At 45.4% G+C, this 20356-nt stretch overlaps 3 protein-coding genes, 1 long non-coding RNA gene and 5 other non-coding genes across 10 annotated transcripts; 8 read left to right on the forward strand and 1 right to left on the reverse strand.

Annotated features, from left to right (window-relative positions):
- Positions 1 to 155: 155 nt before the first annotated feature.
- LOC130928125 (ceramide-1-phosphate transfer protein-like) lies at positions 156 to 3054 on the forward strand. The gene is made up of 6 exons (XM_057854351.1): positions 156 to 305; positions 389 to 450; positions 540 to 706; positions 1941 to 2046; positions 2117 to 2313; positions 2381 to 3054. Exons 1-6 carry the CDS (start codon positions 224 to 226, stop codon positions 2607 to 2609), a joined length of 843 nt encoding a protein of 280 aa, XP_057710334.1. The 5' UTR covers positions 156 to 223; the 3' UTR covers positions 2610 to 3054.
- On the reverse strand, positions 2650 to 8812 carry trim2b (tripartite motif containing 2b). 2 transcript variants are annotated; one of them, XM_057854344.1, is made up of 13 exons: positions 8682 to 8812; positions 7948 to 8205; positions 7741 to 7886; positions 7480 to 7660; positions 7124 to 7383; positions 6891 to 7029; positions 6652 to 6822; positions 6287 to 6586; positions 5987 to 6154; positions 5714 to 5882; positions 5575 to 5645; positions 4046 to 4186; positions 2650 to 3974 (listed from the first exon to the last, which is right to left on the reverse strand). In XM_057854344.1, exons 2-13 carry the CDS (start codon positions 8044 to 8046, stop codon positions 3822 to 3824), a joined length of 1998 nt encoding a protein of 665 aa, XP_057710327.1. In that variant the 5' UTR covers positions 8047 to 8205; positions 8682 to 8812; the 3' UTR covers positions 2650 to 3821. The 2 variants fall into 2 exon arrangements, with proteins under 2 accessions (XP_057710327.1, XP_057710326.1); XM_057854343.1 differs by having other exon boundaries at positions 6287 to 6589.
- Positions 8223 to 12075, forward strand: LOC130928129 (uncharacterized). Its single transcript, XR_009066639.1, has 8 exons — positions 8223 to 9036; positions 9418 to 9440; positions 10918 to 10956; positions 11165 to 11198; positions 11396 to 11442; positions 11641 to 11679; positions 11884 to 11920; positions 12001 to 12075. It is a non-coding gene; the product is annotated as an uncharacterized LOC130928129 (long non-coding RNA).
- On the forward strand, positions 10751 to 10843 carry LOC130929325 (small nucleolar RNA SNORD14). The gene has a single exon (XR_009066864.1). It is a non-coding gene; the product is annotated as a small nucleolar RNA SNORD14 (small nucleolar RNA).
- Positions 10996 to 11088, forward strand: LOC130929312 (small nucleolar RNA SNORD14). Its single transcript, XR_009066851.1, has one exon. It is a non-coding gene; the product is annotated as a small nucleolar RNA SNORD14 (small nucleolar RNA).
- LOC130929311 (small nucleolar RNA SNORD14) lies at positions 11234 to 11326 on the forward strand. Its single transcript, XR_009066850.1, has one exon. It is a non-coding gene; the product is annotated as a small nucleolar RNA SNORD14 (small nucleolar RNA).
- LOC130929323 (small nucleolar RNA SNORD14) lies at positions 11479 to 11571 on the forward strand. The gene has a single exon (XR_009066862.1). It is a non-coding gene; the product is annotated as a small nucleolar RNA SNORD14 (small nucleolar RNA).
- LOC130929324 (small nucleolar RNA SNORD14) lies at positions 11717 to 11809 on the forward strand. Its single transcript, XR_009066863.1, has one exon. It is a non-coding gene; the product is annotated as a small nucleolar RNA SNORD14 (small nucleolar RNA).
- A 3320-nt stretch (positions 12076 to 15395) lies between the features above and the next one.
- On the forward strand, positions 15396 to 18149 carry fgb (fibrinogen beta chain). Its single transcript, XM_057854348.1, has 12 exons — positions 15396 to 15529; positions 15595 to 15627; positions 15696 to 15799; positions 15861 to 15966; positions 16038 to 16106; positions 16175 to 16289; positions 16361 to 16467; positions 16565 to 16679; positions 16742 to 16861; positions 17324 to 17541; positions 17617 to 17807; positions 17871 to 18149. The coding sequence occupies exons 1-12, from the start codon at positions 15437 to 15439 to the stop codon at positions 18097 to 18099; spliced, it is 1500 nt and encodes a 499-aa protein (XP_057710331.1). The 5' UTR covers positions 15396 to 15436; the 3' UTR covers positions 18100 to 18149.
- The last annotated feature ends 2207 nt before the right edge of the window (positions 18150 to 20356 follow it).

The following is a 20356-nucleotide window of genomic DNA, read 5'->3' on the forward strand; positions in this document are numbered from 1 at the left end:
CACTGATGGTGGTAAAAAAATACTGTAAATCATCCAGAATATTCTCTATGTACTTTAAATAAGTATTTTTCTTTTTAATTTCTGTGAGTGTATGTAAAGCCATACAAGCAAGAGCAAAGGTCAAGCTCAAAGTTCATCGAGTGACGAGTGTGTTTATCACGAAGTGGCTATCATGATCAATGCCTGTGTTTGAGTTTCGAATCTTTTTGCGTAAGTTGTCTCAATGGTCAAGCTCGGACGTACTGCGGTGCTTGGATTCCTGCTACTGTCAGCCATCTTGACGCTGGTTGTCTTCGTGTGGCTTCGTAAGTCCCTTTACTCTGCGCCCCCCGCCCCCTGACATTGACCTTTGATCACATTTAAGTAGAGGATTATATGTACATTGCAGATCAGGGTGGTGTCGGAGACTGTGGACCTGCGTACTTTCCATGCCGGACAAACAAAAAAAACGTAAACAATCAACCTGGGCTTCTAACATTATCACCTATGATCTTATCACTGCAGAGATTTTCGCGTATGAAAGCTCTTCTCTCTTTCAGTCTAAGCTTCCATTGACGAAGTCCACTGAAGCTCCGCCTCTCATCCGGGAGTGCCCCGGCCAATTGTTTCAGGCACCGCGTCTGCTGCACTTTTTGAAGGCCAGCGTTTCCGTTCCTGATGATGTCCTGCTGGAGCCATACCTGCAGAGCTGGGATCAGTTGATTATGTACGTTCCAATTGCATGGGGAAGCGTACTTTTAGTGGTCTCTAATTGTCGACCAATCACATGCATTCCAGTAAGAGTAGGGAATAAACACAAGAGAAGAAAGAAAAGAAAAGAAACACAAACTACAACAAGAAATACATTGAACGTCTAGACTAACTACTAATATGTTGGTGCTATCGTTAGCTAGAAGTATTTCCGGTTGACACCATGTGTGGGGCCTGTTGACCAGGGAAAGAGGGGGACGGGGTGGGGGAGTCTATAAGCTAAATGATTGAAAGGGGTAGAGTGTACAAAAATCAGCTCTGTGATCTAGAACCCGTAATCGTGTGAATCCCTTGTGAGTGTAAGCCCGTTGGTAACCGACCCTACAAAGCCCCATCACCAATCCCGGCACCGGGACCTCCCACCCGAGCGCTCCCTATCACATCCAGCTGCACGCGAGCTCCACCAGGCGCGTGACAGCCATGCAGATGACGGGAGACGCCACGCGGGCGCCAACCCAGGGCCATGGGCCCCGCCCAGCAAGCCCGGGGGGGTTTCAGCGCAGCCCATCCCTCCTCCCGCAGCCCAGAAAAGGAGCCATCGTCCCCCCCCGGGATCCAGGGTGGTTCCCCGGGCCACCCGCGCACCCATTAACCGGCCTTCAGGGATGGCAAGAGGGGACGCACCACCTACCCCACGCCCTCCAACCCGGCCCACGAACCACAGCTGCAGCCCCCCAACCGGCATGGCACGCCGAGGAGCCGCCACGGGGCGACTTAAGATCGGAGCCCTGACTTCCCCCCACTCCCGCGGCTGGCAGCCCAGGCAGAGGGGGGGCCACACCGCAGGAGCCACGCCATAGGGAAAAAGTGTGGGACCCACCTACCACCCTATTACTGTGGCTGCCAGGTTCCCGGCTGGCAGCCATTACCCATCACCGTGATGGGATTGTGAGGGGAGGGTAATGCAATGTATACATTAAAATAGGAGAGCTTGGCTTGGGTGGGTTTAATATTTACAGATTTTATGTTAAATAGGGGCCAGGTCCAGGAATTCTGGTTAAGGTTAGTGCAGGGGGAAGGGGTGAATGGTTTAAGGTTCGGCGACTTGGGGTTCTTTGGTTAAGTTTAGTGAAGGGGTAAGGGTAAGAGGCTAGTATCCAAGAAAATAGGGATCACTAAAAGTAAGCTTTACCCAATTGGACTCAATTGCAGGGCTAAGCTTGACTGAACTCGCTCTATTTTCCCGACAGTTTCATGGAGTCCCTTGGATCTGTGGTCTCGTTCTTCTCTCAGAAGGTCAATGAGAAAACTGACTTGATCCGACAGCTGGCTCGTGCTCAGGAGCCGGACAGTAAGGTGAGAAGGTCAAGCCCGGTGCTGAGTGGTTCCCTGGTTCCTCTAAGACTTTCTTGTGCTCCCTCTGCAGGCATACCGCTCAGTGCGCTCGATGGTGGAGGCGGAGCTCCGAGCAGGCACGGTGGACTTTTCCCGTCGCAGCGATTCGGGCTGCAGGACGCTACTGCGTTTGCATCGCTCGCTGCTGTGGCTTGCCCTGACGTTGGATGGCCTGACCCATGCACCCGACCGGCATGGGCGCCTCAAGACCCCTGGCCAGATCTGCAGGTTTGGACGTGAGTGCTGTCCCATCATATCGGCACCTGTATAAGTTTTGCCTGTTTTGTCCCCTTAGGGACGCCTACCAGGTGGCACTGGCCCCCCACCACTCTTGGGTTCTTCGTCAAGCGGCGGAGCTAGTCTTCCTCGCCCTCCCTGACCGGGAGTACTTTCTCGAGCTGGTGTGCGCCCGGAGTCAGCATGAAGCCGAGCCCGTGCTGCGTGTCATGATAAATGCTCTCCAGAGGGTCCATGGTACCACCCAGCGCATCCTTCAAGAGCATTCCATGCTAGACCTGCCGTAAAGGCGGCCCCAGCTCGGTATTGTCACGAAGGGACAAAGAACAGCTCCAATTGGATGAAGAATCTCATTTATTGATTATTAAATGGACATGCAGACAGGAAACATTCACATGTACAACTGATTAACAATCGATAGCACATAAACATCCCTCATTGCCTTGATTTGACTGTTGGTATTCACAGCATAAGAAGCTGGTCAGTTAACTTTTTCCCCATCAATCTTTGGTCGACAAAGCCGGTCATGGAATTCTTGGAAGGTTGGGGACTAGCTAGGTTTAGCTGGAGTGATCAAGGGATTTGGGAATAGCGATGATATTACTTAATTGTGCCAAAAATATTCTTCAAATATGACCCCAATGAGCAGCATAGAAACTCATGAGGTTACTGTAAAGTCATGCTGAATTCATATTTAAAACAAAAAAAAAAACATGCTAATGATGTTAGCTGGGTTGGACCACATGCTAATAAGCTTAGGGAACATGCTGAAAACTAATCCTAGCGTCGGTCTTGGTGGGGAAATAGTTAAAAACAGACATTAGCACTGAGCTTGTGGTGTCTGCTGGCTTGTTAGAGTTGAAAAAGCAGTTAGCGTCACACTCCGAGTACTGAACATTGAAGTAAGTACAATGCTCACAAAAAATGGTGGCTATTGAGCTTGAGCAAAATATCTCCATTCTTGGGTGAGCCATGTTGGTCAGTCAATCCTAATGAGAGATGAACTTAACGCTTTGGCACTTGAGAGTTGCAATGCACACAATGGAACACAATCAAAAGCAAGATTAATGCCATGAAACAAATTCATGAGTTTATGAGATGTCATTGGCTGACTCCACCCACTCAGTCAGCCGTTGTGGAACACGGGCGCGAATTCCGTCCTTCGTAAGGCGACAATGTCCAATTTGAAGTGGTCACTTTAAAGGGTCGGCGCACTGTCCCGGTGAGGGTCAGGGGGACTGCTAGCTTCGACCTTTAGCCCTCAATGCTGAGGAAGTTAGCATTTAATTGTCCCCTGGAGGTTGGTAGGTGGACTACATACCCGAATTGAACGATGACAGAATGACATCAACTCGATCAGAGGACAAGATGGATGACATCGCTTGGACTCACATTCGCTATCTCGACCGTCCGTCCGGGATTCTTCAACATGACAAATGCGGACTTGGTCAGAACGAAAACAGGAACGGCCACTTCCTCGATCTACCACAGTCTTGCCGTCACTGTAGGTAGCGGTAAACTTTGAAGCAGTGGTTTCCTGAGTCGGCCACCACCACATGTCCGTCCTGGGTCAGGGCCAATCCCTGCGGCCCGTACAGAGGGTCGGCTGACGTGTTAATGTAGGACAGAAAGGAGCCGCTGCCGTCAAACACCTGCACAGGTTTAAATGAGAAGGAAGCTGGTGATCCTTGTGCCAATAGAATGAGGCGTTGATATAGCGCACCTGTATACGGCTGTTACCCCAGTCGGCAACAATGATGTTTCCATTGGCGTCAACGGCCACGCCGGTGGGGGCGTTGAACTGCCCGTTGCCTTCGCCGTTAGAACCAAACTTAAGAAGAAGCTCTCCTTCAGGAGAGAACACCTGACAGGAAGCAATGTTAGTCCAAGGACCACTAAGGATTGAAGGGATCTACAGTGGGGCAAATAAGTATTTAGTCAACCACCAGTTGTGCAAGCTCTCCCACTTGAAAATATTAGAGAGGCCTGTAATTGTCAACATGGGTAAACTTCAACCATGAGAGACAGAATGTGGAAAAAAAACAGAAAATCACATTGTTTGATTTTAAAGAATTTATTTCCAAATTAGAGTGGAAAAATTTGGTCACCTACAAACAAGCAAGATTTCTGGCTGTCAAAGAGGTCTAACCTCTTCTAACGAGGTCTAACGAGGCTCCACTCGTTACATGTATTAATGACACCTGTTTTAACTCATTATCGGTATAAAAGACACCTGTCCACAACCTCAGTCAGTCACACTCCAAACTCCACTATGGCCAAGACCAAAGAGCTGTCGAAGGACACCAGAGACAAAATTGTAGACGTGCACCAGGCTGGGAAGACTGAATCTGCAATAGGTAAAACGCTTGGTGTAAAGAAATCAACTGTGGGAGCAAATATTAGAAAATGGAAGACATACAAGACCACTTATAATCTCCCTCGATCTGGGGCTCCATGCAAAATCTCACCCGGTGGCGTCAAAATGATAACAAGAACGGTGAGCAAAAATCCCAGAACCACACGGGGGGACCTAGTGAATGACCTAAAGAGAGCTGGGACCACAGTAACAAAGGGTACTATCAGTAACACAATGAGCCGCCAGGGACACAAATCCTGCACCACCAGACGTGTCCCCCTGCTGCAGCCAGTACACGTCCAGGCCCGTCTGCGTTTTGCTAGAGAGCATTTGGATGATCCAGAAGAGGACTGGGAGAATGTGTTATGGTCAGATGAAACCAAAATAGAACTCGTTAGTAGAAAGACAGGTTCTCGTGTTTGGAGGAGAAAGAATAGTGAATTGCATCCGAAGAAAACCATACCCACTGTGAAGCATGGGGGCCGAAACATCATGCTTTGGGGCTGTTTTTCTGCAAATGGACCAGGATGACTGATCTGTGTAAAGGAAAGAATGAATGGGGCCATGTATCGAGAGATTTTGAGTGAAAATCTTCGTTATTGCCAACAAAAGGTACATAACAAACTATTGAGATGACCTTTTGGTATTGACCAAATTCTTATTTTCCACTCTAATTTGGAAATAAATTCTTTGAAAATCAAACAATATGATTTTCTGTTTGTTTTCTCACATTCTGTCTCTCATGGTTGAGGTTTACCCATGTTGACAATTACAGGCCTCTGTAATATTTTCAAGTGGGAGAACTTGCACAATTAGTGGTTGATTAAATTCTTATTTGCCCCACTGTAAATGAGATAAAGGACACAAAGAAATTCGAAAATCTTAGATGCTGCTACCTTGACAGAGTGATTGTGGAAGTCTGTCACTATGATCTCGTTGTTTTTGTTGACAGCGGCGAAGTGCGGACCTTGGGGACACGAGCGACCAAAGATTGAACAGGCGAGTCGGTAGTGCGATTGTGCCGGTGCACCGTACCTGCAAACTGTTTGTCGCCGTTCCCGCGGCTCCCGAACTTGGTGACGAGCTTTCCAGTCAGCTGGAAGATGAAAACTGTGCAGGCTTTGTTGTCCACTACAATCACGTGACCTTCGTGGTCCACCGACACACCCTTGGGTCCCATCAGCCTACCCGAACCCAGCTTGGCCTGTTCGCCCATGTTGGCGTAACAACATTAGCATGAGAAAACTAGCATAATTTTAAGCTAATAGTTCCACGAGTTTACGTGGAACCCACGAGAGGGACACTCACCTTGAATTTACCCTCACTGGAGAAGATGCTCACCCACTTGTTGTCGTAGTCGGCGATGATGATGTCACCGCTGGCGTGCACTGCCACGCCCGTGGGCCGCTGCAGTTGCCCCGGGGACCGCCCACGCACCCCAAATCGACTTTTGAATTCTCCCTGGCTGGAGAAAACCTGAAACGTCCAAGAAGATAATACAGTGGTACCTTGACTTATGGGTTCAATTTTTTCCAAAGACTCATCATGTCATGTATACTTCACATTTGTCTTCACGAGTTTTAAAAGTTCCAAGTACGACGCCGTCACCTGCACACACTGGTTGTTGCTGTCGGCGATCAGAATGTTCCCGCTGGCTGCCGCGGCGACTCCTTGAAGATTGGTAAACTCTCCTTTGTTCCGGCCCTTAGTTCCGATCCGAAAGATCAGGTCATCCTCGATGGGGTTCTGGGTTTTGCGGCGTGGCGTTCCCAAGGCGCTGCTGGCTCTCTTGGAGCCCTTCTTCTTCTGGCCTGGGGACTTGCCCCGCCTTTTGGCGCCTTCTGAGGAGCCTGTAGATGGTGTGGCGTTGGCAGCGGAGTTGGAGGGCGTGGTTGTGGAGGGCGACACCTGCTGGGAAGGTCATGCTTTAAGCCTTGACAAATATGTGAACCTTAGAGTCGGGTTTCCTATACCTGTGGCGTGCTAACATTTAGCTTGAAGGGACTTCCTTTAATGTGTTGGTCATACAGACGCAGCGCCAGTGAAAAGTCACCCTCTTTGGGTACCACGTAAACAAACTCATACGTTCCATTCTTGTGGTCCAAGATCTCGCCGTCCACGATGCTGCCATCGGGTGTAAACACCTGCGGGAAGACCAAGACGAGGTAAGCCGGCCTTGCCCGCACTCCGTATTAGGGGTCAGTGTCACAACCTCAGCAGACAGGATTGCGTTCCCGCTCTTGCAGGCCCCTCCGGACTTGTCTCGGGTTACTATGGTGACAGAGGAAGGGAGTCCCACGATGCTTTGCTCCAGGCCGGCGCCCATGGCTTCACTCTGGCTTGCCACTGCACTAAGGAAACAGATTTGAATGAGACAAGAGGAGTGCTGTCTACTGGAGTTGAGTTCAAAGCCAAATTCCAATGAAGTGCTGCTAGTCCACTTACCTGGTGGTCACGATGGTGCCTAGGTTGTGAATCCACTTTCGCAGTCCGTCTGTCTCTAGGATCAGGTCCAGTTGGTCGTTCTCCTCCGGCTGACAGGACAGACCCCGTCTGGCCAGTTCCTCCAGCTTCTCCTTGAGCTCCAGCTCCACTTCCAAGTTAGTGGCACACGCATCAGTCGCTAATAGCTCCTTTGCGCGGGCGCATGCAGACGACACGGCACCTTCTCCCTGCTGGAGGCTCTCAAGCTGGGACTGGAGCACCTGGAGTCAGCACAGTAGCATCACAGCTTCTCAAACTGTTGTCAGAACCCGGAGTTTGATACGCACTCTACTCTGTGGCTACTTGATTTGAATCACCTTGTGCTTCAAGCCATAGGTGACCTCCAACTCCATGAGTAGAACACTCTTCCTCACGTCCAACTGCTTGTGAAGGTCCTCGAAGCTGGATAGAATGTCCTCCTCGATGGCCGCCCTCTGATTTGTCAGCTGCTGGACCATCTCCCCCACCACCACGGCGGCGGCAGAAATCTGCGGCAGTCTGAAGACCAGAACATCATCTGCTGATTCTCAAAGTGTCCACGTCGCAGAGTCAAGTTTCACGCCGCCGTCTCTCGTCACCTGTCGTGAGCCGCCCTCATTCCTGTCTCCAAGAAACTCCGGTACTGCTCCAAAGCCTGGCTTAAAGAAGCCCTAGAGTGGTCGCCATGCTCAGGCGCGCACTCGACACACAGCGCTCGTGTGCACGCCCAGCAGTACTCGGACACCTGCGGAGAAGACACCGTGAAGGATGGGTGACGGGAGCGAGCAGCCACGGGAACACCTCACCTTGCCGCCATGCTGCGGGCAGGTGTCCTTAGTGGGCGGAGCCTCCAGCACGGTACACTCCTCACTGCTGCTATCCGGAGAGTGTTGATGTGTCGCCATCGGCCGCGCCGATCACAAGACGGCTGCGCTACGGCGCTCTCCAAGTGAATCCGATGGAATGAACTTTGGCGGGCTGCCACATGACATTTAATCTCCACCCTCGCCTCAAATGTGTGATTTTTGGCAGAAGACGACGCCTCGCTCAGATCACTTGCCATCCTGCCGAATAGAAGACGATGCTTACGACGCTGCGGAAGCCCCCCCGACATTATTTACGGTAAGTAGGTCACACTCGTATCCTCAGAGTGATGCTGTGGTTGCCATGGAGACCCAAAGTCTCAGGCCTTCCATCCGAAAATGCTCCGTTTCGGTAAGAGGAGACGAGAACCATACGGTGCAGCCTTCAGATACGAGTTCCTCAAAATACTCGAATCTCAAATGATTTTACTGGCTAAAATTGTACTCTAGAACAGAGCATGTTGTTAGAAATGACTGGAATTAGTGATGAGCTGCTGTCACCGTTAGCGCTGGTGATGCTAACTTGATGCGCACTCACAGGCCGGATGTTGCGCGGGGACAAGCTACAGATGCTACCGTCTCCTCCCTTCATCATCACCCCTCCATCCTCACACAGTCACCCGGCCACTCGTTACATCACAGTGTCATGTCAAAGAAGCCAGAGAGGAAATACTCACCATATTCCAGCGCAGCGTGTTTTGCAGCCTCAAGCCATCCTTTTCTGTCTCAATGTGTGTATGAGGGAGGAGGGGGTGGAGGATGCCGCCACCACCACCATCATCATCATCAAGGCAACACCAGCAGCGACACAAGCAGAAGGAGGCAGGAGGAGGACTGTCCAATCAGCTTCCTTGTAACGTCTGCCAATCAGGAATGCCTTTAGAGAAGCCAGCGCTCGTCTGTTGTTTGACCTCCAGCCGCCAGGTGGCGCTAATGTCAAGAGGTGACATATAAGCGCAACCGCGAAGGTGAAACGACCATTTGGATCCTGGGAACAGAGGAGGAAGAAGCAACTGCAATGTGGAGACGAATGTAAATATAACTTTGTTTATCGTTTTTTACAATATCATACGTTAATTTTAGCGATGACAAAAGCGTAAAATAGCCGACTGTTCTCATAGTCGGCTTGTAGAACGCTCTTGCTACACGGATGGTTATCGATTGTGCTTTCACTGGCAGTTAAACTCGCAGTGAAACATCGTTTCTTAATTCGTCATGATCTCGCGTCGTGGCATGAGAAATGTGCACTTTTATATGTTTGAACGAGACCTGTATTTCATTTCAAGACGTTAGGTTGCGTTCTTTGTCAACACGTGGTCAAAGAGCTTCTCGTTCGTGATTCATGACTGGAAAATGAGTTATCTGCTAGCTTACTATACTTACAATCTCCACTTTTTCCATATTGCATTACAGGTGATCATTCTAGAGTTAGCCAGGTATGTTTACACGTGTTATATAGCATTTTTTTTTTTTTTTAATTCAAACGCACACATACAACGCCTCAACAAATTCAAAACTGCAATGAAACACATAAACATGCATGACAAAACAAAGGAGGTACATTGTACATACTGTACTACACGTGGCAGAATTATTTCAAAATATAAGGCACTTTAATTGTCATACTTATAAAACAAGAACAAAAGAAAATACATGTACACAACACTAAGTCGATCAAAGACGAATCTCTGAAATGCTAAAGTGTACAAATACTCTTGTTGCTCTTTGTCAGCTTAAGTGTATCTATACAAGAATTCCAAAAGAAATAGCCGAAAATATGGTGTGGACCTTGAAACTCTCACCTTGTGCAAGTAAAAGTTGAGAGATGGCTAAAACCAAAAGTGGTATTTGTCATGTGGCAAAATGGGTTTTGCCATGTGGCTTTTTTTTTTTTCTTGCCATGTGGCAAAATGGATTTTGCCATGTGGCTTTTTTTTTTTTTTTCTTGCCATGTGGCAAAATGCATTTTGCCACATGGCAAATACCTCTTTTTGTTTTCGCTGTCTCTCAACTTTTACTTGCACAAGGTGAGAGTTTCAAGGTCCACGCCATATTTTCGGCTATTTCTTTTGGAACTTGCACAAGTTTAAAGTTCCATTTTGGCACATGGCAAAAAAATGCCACATGGTAAAATCAATTTTGCCACATGGCATAAAAATGCCACATGGCAAAATCAATTTTGCCAAATGGCAAAAAAATGCCACATGGCAAAAAGCAATTTGCCATATGGCAAAATAAAAAATGCCACATGGCAAATACCTCTTTTGGTTTTCGCTGTCTCTCAACTTTTACTTGCACAAGGTGAGAGTTTAAAGGTCCATTTTGGCACATGGCAAAAAAATGCCACATGGCAAAATCAAATTTGCCACATGGCAAAAAAATGCCACATGGCAAAATCAAATTTGCCACATGGCATAAAAATGCCACATGGCAAATACCTCTTTTGGTTTTCGCTGTCTCTCAACTTTTACTTGCACAAGGTGAGAGTTTAAAGGTTCATTTTGGCACATGGCAAAAAAATGCCCCATGGCAAAATCAATTTTGCCACATGGCAAAATGCATTTTGCCACATGGCAAAATCCAATTTGCCACATGGAAAATACCACTTTTCGTTCTCGGCCCTACTGTAAAAGTTACCAAGCAGCAATATCAGATTAACTAAATGATATTTTAACATCAGACCAAATCCTACAATTATCACTTTTTTCAATTACAATTGTATGCTTAACTTGACCTGCTCTCACATTTGCTGTGATGACGACTTTTCCTGCCATTCGTAGTTTCCACCAGAGGTCATGTGACCAAAGATGGCTAAATTCTTCCTTGGATGTCTGAGCGAACAAGACGGATTTAATCATTTTTTAAAAAAAGTTACTGGACATGACGAACTTTTGATTTTACTTTGACTTTCAGGGAGAACATCCTTCGGCAGCCATTTTGTGAGTCAGTCAGGTATGTCGAATTTTTTTCGTGACAATTTGAACATCGGTGTCGCTGTGATGACGACTATTCCTGCCATTCGTAGTTTCCACCAGAGGTCACACGACCAGAGACGGCTTAATACTTCCTTGGATGTCTGAGCGAATTTGACAAATTAGGTTTTTCTGAAGTTGCTGAGCATTTGAAACTAATTTTTTCCCCTTTGACTTTAGGTGAATAGGTGAATTTCCAATGGCGGCCATTTTGTGAGTCAGGTATGTAGTTTCTTTTGACAATTTGAACATCCGTGTCGCTGTGATGACGACTATTCCTGCCATTCGTAGTTTCCACCAGAGGTCACACGACCAAAGACGGCTTAATACTTCCTTGGATGTCTGAGCGATCACTAATGATTGAATGATGGATTTGACGCTGTTTACAATTAAGTGACTTCTTCCTACTTGTGTTTTAGGTGAACTACCTCAGGCGGGTGTGTTGGAAGCGTCCTAAGTCGGTCAGGTATGTATTTGTTTATACTTAATGATATTCCAACTTTCGCTGTGATGACGACTTTTCCTGCCATTCGTAGTTTCCACCAGAGGTCGCACGACCAAAGACGGCATAATACTTCCTTGGATGTCTGAGCGAACCACACAGATGTAATCATTTTTCAAAAAGTTGATGAACTTGACCAACTTTGAATTTTCCTGTTTTTAGGGAGAACATCCTTCGGCAGCCATTTTGTGAATCAGTCAGGTATGTCGAATTTTAAGTAACCATTTGAACATTGTTGTCGCTGTGATGACGACTTTTCCTGCCATTCGTAGTTTCCACCAGAGGTCACACGACCAAAGACGGCTTAATACTTCCTTGGATGTCTGAGCGAATTTGATCATTTGTTAATTTTTGTCAACTTACTGAACATTTGAAACCAACTTTGTCACCCCTTTTGTCTTTCAGTGGACTTCCTCCCGCAGCTATTTCGTAAGTCAGTCAGGTATGTTGGAATTTTTAGTTATTACAATGACCATCCAGGACCTTTTAATAAGTGTTAAAACTAGTCTTTTCTTCCTACAGGTTTACAGCAAGTCAGCATCTGAAAGCATGAAAATGATGGTTATTCTAATTCAATAAAGTACTTGAACTCTTCAATGTGTGAACTGTTTTTTTCCCCCCACATCCTTAAAACACCCTTTGAACATAAATTGGGTGAAGTGATGGTTTTATTTACAAGTTCTAAGCCTTTTGACTTCCTATAAGCATCTGGTTTTGGGGTAAAAATTAAGTTTGATGACCTGGAAGAATTTTAAGGTAAATATAGCCTTGCGCAAAGTACTTGCTGTAGTACATGGACTGATTTTAAGTTCGTTTCAACAAAGAATTGGTTGAAAACGGGTGGGTAGTTACGCGTTACTTCCACTCCATCACATTTACTTGAGTAACTTGGAAAAATGTACTTCTAAAAGTGGTTTTACCAAGCTATACTTTTTGAATAGATTTGTGAATAAAACACTACTACGCTACTTTGGGCTAAACGAGTTACGTTTTTCCCCTTTGTTCTACATGTTAGCATCGCTAGCAAAAAAAACCTAAGAGTAGCTCTACTAATTTCACCAATGAGACGTCGCAACAATAATCACGTGTCTCCATTACACCAATCAGACGCAAGCTTGCCGTTCTATCTTCACGCTAGCCGGTTCAATCGTGTTTTAAAGCACCGTAACAAATTAAGTATTTGATATAGAGTGCTATCCTCAACATGACTCGAAAGCGTGGATTTTAACCTCTCTTCCAGTTTTATTTGGCACTGATTGACCACGGAAAACGGGAGATATGATCCTTTTAATTTCAAAATCGTAGTTGTGAAGGAACTCTTCACTATTCAAGCTAGGAACTATTTTCTCCACCAGAGGGCACTAATGCTCTTTGGACGAATAGTGTATAATTCGTGTATATTTTTTCCCTGTCTAAATTTTTTTTCAATATTTCATTGGTTTAATGTGGTTATGTAATGGGTTATTGTACAGTATTATTATAACAACAGTTCGTATAGTTTACTTTGTGCTCAGGAAAAAAAAAATACCACTGTTTAAAAAAAATAAAATATAAGCAGTTACCCAATTCTTGAGTAGTCTTTTTACCACTTGTTTACTTGTACTTTGAGTACATTTTTTAACGGATACTTTTACTTCAGTAATATTTTGAAGTAATGCTACTCTTGAGTACATTTTTGGCCTACTCTACCCACCTCTGGTTGAAAAGATTCAATGGCATACCGCAAGCAACACGTCACTTGTGCTCATTAATATTCATGACGTTAGCAATTGTTGCTTGGTGGGTCAACCTCCCGTTTGTCCCTAATTGTAAATAAATGGAAATAGTGTACAAACGAGATGTTTATCCGAAAATGATGTCTCTGATGCAAAATTCACTGGTAAAGATGTGGAACAACATACAAATGTTCAGTTAGAGATGGCTTGAGCGTCGAAGGCTGTTGTGTGCATTGCCTTACGCCACTGACAATGACATTCTCCTGTTTCAAAATCTATCCTTTACCACCATATGCCCTGTCTTTCTTAAATATTATATCCTCTGGTTGTGTTACGTCTCTGACCGTTCATGGGGGCAATTTACATTGTTATTTTTGTGAAGTGATTGCAACTGCTACTCGGTGGCAGCCAACGAACACTTGTAATTTTTTCATTAATAACAAAACTTTATTCTTTAATTTATTTACACTTCCCAAAAGCAGTTTTTTTTACAACAGAAAAGGTAACAGTGGCAGTCAAATACCATTTTAATTAGTTTCAGGTCATTCATTGTCAGACAGAAGCAGGATGGCAAAACGCCACGCTAAAAAATAAACAAAAATATCAAAATGGCTTGTTGGCCCCCAACAAAAGGTTCACTGCATATGAAATGTGAATGGCTTCACCTTGCTGGCGTTAAACTGGTCTTTTGGACGTCCGCGCAAGTTGATCAATGCTTCACATTTTTTCCTCCGAGGTTTTGGTTTCAGGAAACGTGTGAAGAAAACATCCTTCATATGTCGTAATGTCTAGTGTCGTTTCTACAAGTTCCATAGCAGCAGTGTTTGGTCGGCATGTTCTTTTTTGAAAGCTTATTGGAGAAAACAAGCAGAAATAACAGAGATTTTATGCGAGGGCATGTCTATAATGTTCCACGTTACGATGGCAACGTCACGGTCTAAAAATAGGATTTGTGCGGTATTGTGCTGCAGCGATTAATCGATTAACTCGAGTGTTCGATTAGAAAAAAAGATTCTAATTAAATTTTGCTGCTTAGAGTATTCGTTTTTTAAAGTGGCCTTGTAATGGTTTGTTTTGAAAGTGTTGGCATTTAGTTTTATTGATTTGGGTGGCTACACTGCCCTATAGTCTGCCTCATTTCATGTGGCTGAATCCAGCTGCTCCCTGTTAAGACCAACAAAAGTAAAAGTTTTGTTTGAGCTAATTTTTTAAAAATGCATTCGTAAAGTTTATTTTAGCAGTTCTTTTTGTGGGAATTTGTGTCTGAACCATTTGTTAAGAGAAATGTAAAACAAAAAAAGCGGATTATAGCATTTAAGCTAGCAGACTTTTGCTATGTAAGTTAGCCAATTGTTCTTTTGTTGTACATAGAGCCTCATTTTAATTAATTATTTTTTTAATACCGTTTGAGGCTCAGGTATTTTAATTTTTTATCTTCCTTATCCGATTACTCGATTATTCGAACTAACTAGTTCATCGATTAACCGACTACTAAAATAATCGATAGCTGCAGCCCTAGTGCGGTACGCTGTTAAGCTAGATATGCACATTAGGCTAGCAGTTGCTAAGCTAAGTGGCACCAGAGTGGTTAAATTTAGCAAGATTAGCTGGGTCACACTCAAGTAGGTAATTGTGACTAGTTAAGCTGTGTCATTTTCAAAAATGTTAAAATAAAGCTTGTGTTTTTCCAGTGTTGCCTCCAGGACAGGCCAACATACTGAAAATTACTTAACTGGAACTTAAAAAGATTCAATTAAGCTAGGTAGGTATGCATATTATGCTAGCAGATGCTAAGCTAAGTAGCACCAGAGTGGTTAAATTTGGCAAGATTTGCTGGGTCTCAAGTAGCTAACTGTGACGAGTTAAGCTATGTCATTTTTAAAAATGTTGACATTAAGCTTCTGTATTTCCAGTGTTGCCTCCAGGAAAGGCCAACATACTGAAAATGACTCAACTGGAGGTGATTAAAGAGCTTTTGCAGACAAATACACCTGACGTTTCATCTCTTTTTCAGAGTAAAGTGTACTTTGAGGAGAAAAATCCATTGCAACAAACTCAACTGTCATCATGCTAATAACCCTTTGGACTCAAACATCCAGCCTGTTCCTAACTGACCAAGTTTCCCGTCACCTCGGTCATGTTTGCCGTGTGATGACCTGGATCCACCAATGGAAGCGAGGGGAGGAGCAGGTCAGCATAAAAAGCGTCTTTGAGGGTCGGCGGGACAGAAAAGACAAGGCGAGATGAAGACGATACGCACGTTCTTGCTGCTGTTCCTGTGCGTAAGTGGTGCGGCACCACAGGGCGACTTGGACTATGATGACTACGACAGCACGGTGAGTCTGAATGAAACCCTGAAAACAAGTCATCCCTTGGCTGAATTTTCATGTTTTGTATTCAGGACCCAAAGACCTCATCAAAGACAAACTCAACGGTATGACACGCTACATCCATCTATCTGTTTTTTGGCTGCCTTGTCCTCATCCGTCTTTGTGTTAACAGGACCAAACAGCACCGGACGCCCGCGGACACCGCCCGCTCAGTCGGGGACGGGACGTCTACAGCCCAAACCGCTATTTACCGCCGCCTATTAGCGGTGGCAGTAGGTCAGTCTTCACACATAAGCGCACGTACACGAGCCAGGGTGCTGAAATGTCATTTGGACAGGTATCATGGACGCCCTACCAGCCCATCTAGAGGGCGACAGGTAGTGGAGGAGGAGAAGCCGGTGCACCGCGAGTCAGGCGGGTGTTCATACGGTGCTGGAGAACTGGTAAGTTACCCTGTACATTAATCCGAGTCTGCAGCCACGTATGTGATGCCTGTTCTACCCGTCCTATCTAGGGTGTGCTGTGTCCGACCGGCTGCGAGTTGAAGACGGCGCTTCTCAAACAGGAGAAGAGTGTCATCACGGTAAGTCATATTAAAAAAAAACACACCAAAGACACTTTAGAACTCTCAAATTTGACCATTTGTTACAGAGCATCAACGAGCTGACGCCTCAGGTGAACGATTTGTCGCGCTCATCCAACGTGGTCTACAACTACGCCACCGAAATGTCATCCTCGCTGACCGAGCGTCAGCGAATCATCGGAGGTGAGGTCCGGAGGTCTTGCCTTGTTCCGCCTCTGTCCTCGCTTACCACCGTGCATTCGCTGTCCCCACAGACAATGGCCGTGTGATCAATCAGTTCACGGATCAGGTGGAGGATCAGCACGCCTTCATCAAGGAGACAGTGGACACCGTGTTTCCCTCCACTATTCGGGTCCTGAAGGTAGGATTCATTTCCTGTAAGTCACGGAGTAAGTGCATTTACACCATGACAGTTGTAGAAATCACCATTAGGTGGTGTTGTTGTTGTACCCACGTAGGGAGTTGTGGAGAAGCTTCGCCTGAAGATCGAAAAACTGGAGCAGGCCATCCAGAAACAGAGGGAGGAGTGCAAGGAACCTTGCGAGACCAAATGTCCCATCCCAGTGGTGACCGGTAAGGATATTGTCGTTTAGAAATATAAAAATAAAAACTCAAACAGTTTTCCATATATCTAGGAAAGGAGTGCGAGGACATCTACCGCCGTGGAGGAAGAGAATCACAGATGTACGTAGTTCAACCGGATCCTTTCGCATCCCCGTACAAAGTCTTCTGTGACCAGAGCTCCAGTAACGGAGGTAGGTGGAGGGTTGTCTGGCTTGTGTGTTGTTGTATGAAATTTCAGGTTTGCGGTGAATCAGTAACGGGCACACTTTTGCTCAATAGATGATGTTTATTGATTAGAAAATGCAGAATAAATGAGATTTATTGATCACAATCCCACAAAAGCAAGCAAACAGATATCAAAAGCAAGCAAACAAATGGTAACGTGATGCTAGATTTGAGTTTGTCAATCTCAGAATCCCCACGTTACGTTACAGCACTACTAGTTGTCCCATAGAAATGAAAATCGCTTACCGTGACAAACGAGTGGGAAGCCAACAACACTCCAGTAAATCGGCAAAGGGACAAAGGCCAGGCGATCCGTACGTGACCCGCTAGTCGACCTCAATGGTCGCCCGGAAATGTTCGGCTTTTGTAGGGATCGCCTGGCCTTTGCATACAACATGTGTCTGTCTCACATCAACCTTCTCCACCAGGATGGTTGCTCATCCAGAACCGACTGGACGGCAGCGTGGACTTTGGCCGGCGTTGGGACGAGTACCGACGTGGTTTTGGGAACATCGCATTCGATGTGGGCAAGGGTTATTGCCAGACCCCTGGCGAATACTGGCTAGGTAACGAGCGCATCAGTCAACTGACCAAAATGGGTCCGACGGAGCTTCTCATCGAGATGGAGGATTGGACAGGTGCTAAGGTGAGCATCAAGGTTGTTCCACTGCTTAGTGGATACTTTGTTGCATCAATCAGCATGGTGTCGCTTTGCTTTCAGGTCAACGCCCAATACCGCCGCTTCACCATGCAGTCAGAGTCGACAAACTACGTGCTAGCCGTGAGTGATTACTCAGGCAATGCAGGGAACTGTCTCCTGGATGGTGCGCTGGAGCTATTTGGGGTCAACCGCACAATGACGAAACACAACGGTGCCATGTTCAGCACCCATGACAGGGACAACGACAACTGGTGAGCGGCCGCTGAAGGTCTTTCTCGACCGTCCTGTCTCACTATTTCTTTCTTCCGCTCCAGGAGCCCTGGTGATCCCTCCAAGCAGTGCGCCAGAGAGGACGGCGGAGGCTGGTGGTACAACCGTTGTCACTCCGCCAATCCTAACGGGCGCTACTACATGAACGGCGCCTACACCAAGCAGATGGCCAAGCACGGCACAGACGACGGCGTGGTGTGGATGAACTGGAAGGGCAGCTGGTACTCGCTCAAGGCCATCAGCATGAAGATCAGACCTGTCTTCGCTTCCTGATAACGGAGCGTAACAGCAGCACAGCCTGAATAAATACCTTGTAAAAATTGTGTACTTACTAATCATTTGACTCGTTACTCAACACGCATACTTTATGACACAATTTAATATCAATTTTATTTTATACAAGACTTTTGACCAATACAGCTGGTCAATAGAGGGCTCTTATGGTGGTACCCAAGGTCCTCTCCCGTAAAACCATACATACAGAGGTATGAAAAAAGTATCTGAACCTTTTGGAATTTCTCAAATTTCTGCATAAAATCACCATCAAATGTGATCTAATCTTTGTTAAAATCACACAGATGAAAAAACAGTGTCTGCTTTAACTAAAACAACCCAAAGATTTATAGGTTTTCATATTTTAATGATGATAAAATGCAAACAATGACAGAAGGAAGAAAAATATGTGAACCGTCGCATTTAATATTTTGTGGCCCCCCCTTTGGCAGCACTAACTTTAACCATAGGCTTCCTGTAGCTGCAGATCAGTCTGGCACATCGATCAGTACTAATCTTGGCCCATTCTTCTCTACAAAACTGCTGTAGTTCAGTCAGATTTCTGGGATGTCTGGCATCAATCGCTGTCTTTAGGTCATACCACAGCATCTCAATGGGGTTCAAGTCTGGACATTGACTTGGCAACTCCAGATGGTGTAATTTGTTGTTCTGAAACCATTCTGAAGTTGATTTACTTCTGTTTTTTGGATCATTGTCTTGTTGCAGCATCCATCGTCTTTTTAGCAACATGATTGCAAGTTGTCCAGGCCCTGAGGTAGCAAATGGCCGACTTTGGCACCATGCCCAGGTCAGGCCTGTGAATAAAAACGGTTTTGAGAACTTAAGATCTAGTATGTCTCATGAACACTCTCACCAATATTGAAGAGGATCCAACTAACACTCTAGGCACCAAGGTCTTAAATGTGCACCCTGTTAATCAATAAAAATTTCACATTCAATCCAAAATACCTGATTTGACTTAGCCCCTCCAGAAGGTGTATTTTGTTCTTCTGAAACCATTCTGAAGTTGATTTACTTCTGTGTTTTGGATCATGGTCTTGTTGCAGCATCTATCGTCTTTTTAGCTTCAACTGTCTGACAGACGGCCTCAGGTTTTCCTGCAAAACTTTTGAATTCATTCTTCCATTAATAATTCCGAGTTGTCCAGGCCCTGAGGCAGCAAATGGCCGACTTTGGCTTCATGCCCAGGTCAGGCCCGCGAATAAAAACTCACTGTTTTGAGAACTTAAGATCTCATATGTCTCATGAACATTCTCACCAATTTTGAAGAGGATCCAACTAACACTCTAGGCACCAAGGTCTCAAATGTGCACCCTGTTAATAAAAATTTCACATTCAATCCAAAATATATATTTTGACTTGGCCCCTCCAGAACGTGTATTTGGTTCTTCTGAAACCATTCTGAAGTTGACTTCCTTCTGTGTCTTTTTCGCTACATGATTGCAAGTTGTCCAGGCCATAAGGCAACAAATGGCCGACTTTGGCACCATGCCCAGGTCAGGCCTGTGAATAAAAACTGTTTTGAGAACTTAAGATCTAATATGTCTCATGAACATTCTCACCAATTTTGAAGAGGTTCCAACTAACACTCTAGGCACCAAGGTCTTAAATGTGCACCCTGTTAATCAATAAAAAGTTCACATTAAATCCAAAATTTAGCCCCTCGAGAACGTGTATTTGGTTCTTCTGAAACCATTCTGAAGTTTATTACTTCTGTGTTTTGGATCATTGTCTTGTTGCAGCATCCATCCTCTTTTTAGCTTCAACTGTCTGACAGACGGCCTCAGGTTTTCCTGCAAAACAAGTTTTGAATTCATTATTCCATTAATGATTGCAAGTTGCCCAGGCCCTGTGGAAGCAAAACAGCCCCAAATCATGATGCTCCCTCCACCATGCTTCACAGTGGGGATTAGGTGTTGATGTTGGTGAGCTGTTCCATTTTTTCTCCACACATGACATTGTGTGTTACTCTCAAACAATTAAACTTTTGTTTCATCAGTCCACAAAATATTTTGCCAAAACTTCTGTGGAGTGTCCAAGTGCCTTTTTGCAAATATTAAACAAGCAACAATGTGTTTTTAGATAGCAGTGCCAGTGGCTTCCTCCGTGGAGTACCCCCATGAACACCATTCTCGGCCATAGTTTTACATGTAGTTGATCTGAGATATTGGACTGTACCAGTGATTTCTATAAGTCTTTAGCACACACTATAGGATTCTTTTTTACCTCTATGAGT

The sequence above is a fragment of the Corythoichthys intestinalis genome, chromosome 13 (genome assembly GCF_030265065.1).
Source record: "Corythoichthys intestinalis isolate RoL2023-P3 chromosome 13, ASM3026506v1, whole genome shotgun sequence".
In the NCBI taxonomy this organism is placed as follows: domain Eukaryota; kingdom Metazoa; phylum Chordata; class Actinopteri; order Syngnathiformes; family Syngnathidae; genus Corythoichthys; species Corythoichthys intestinalis.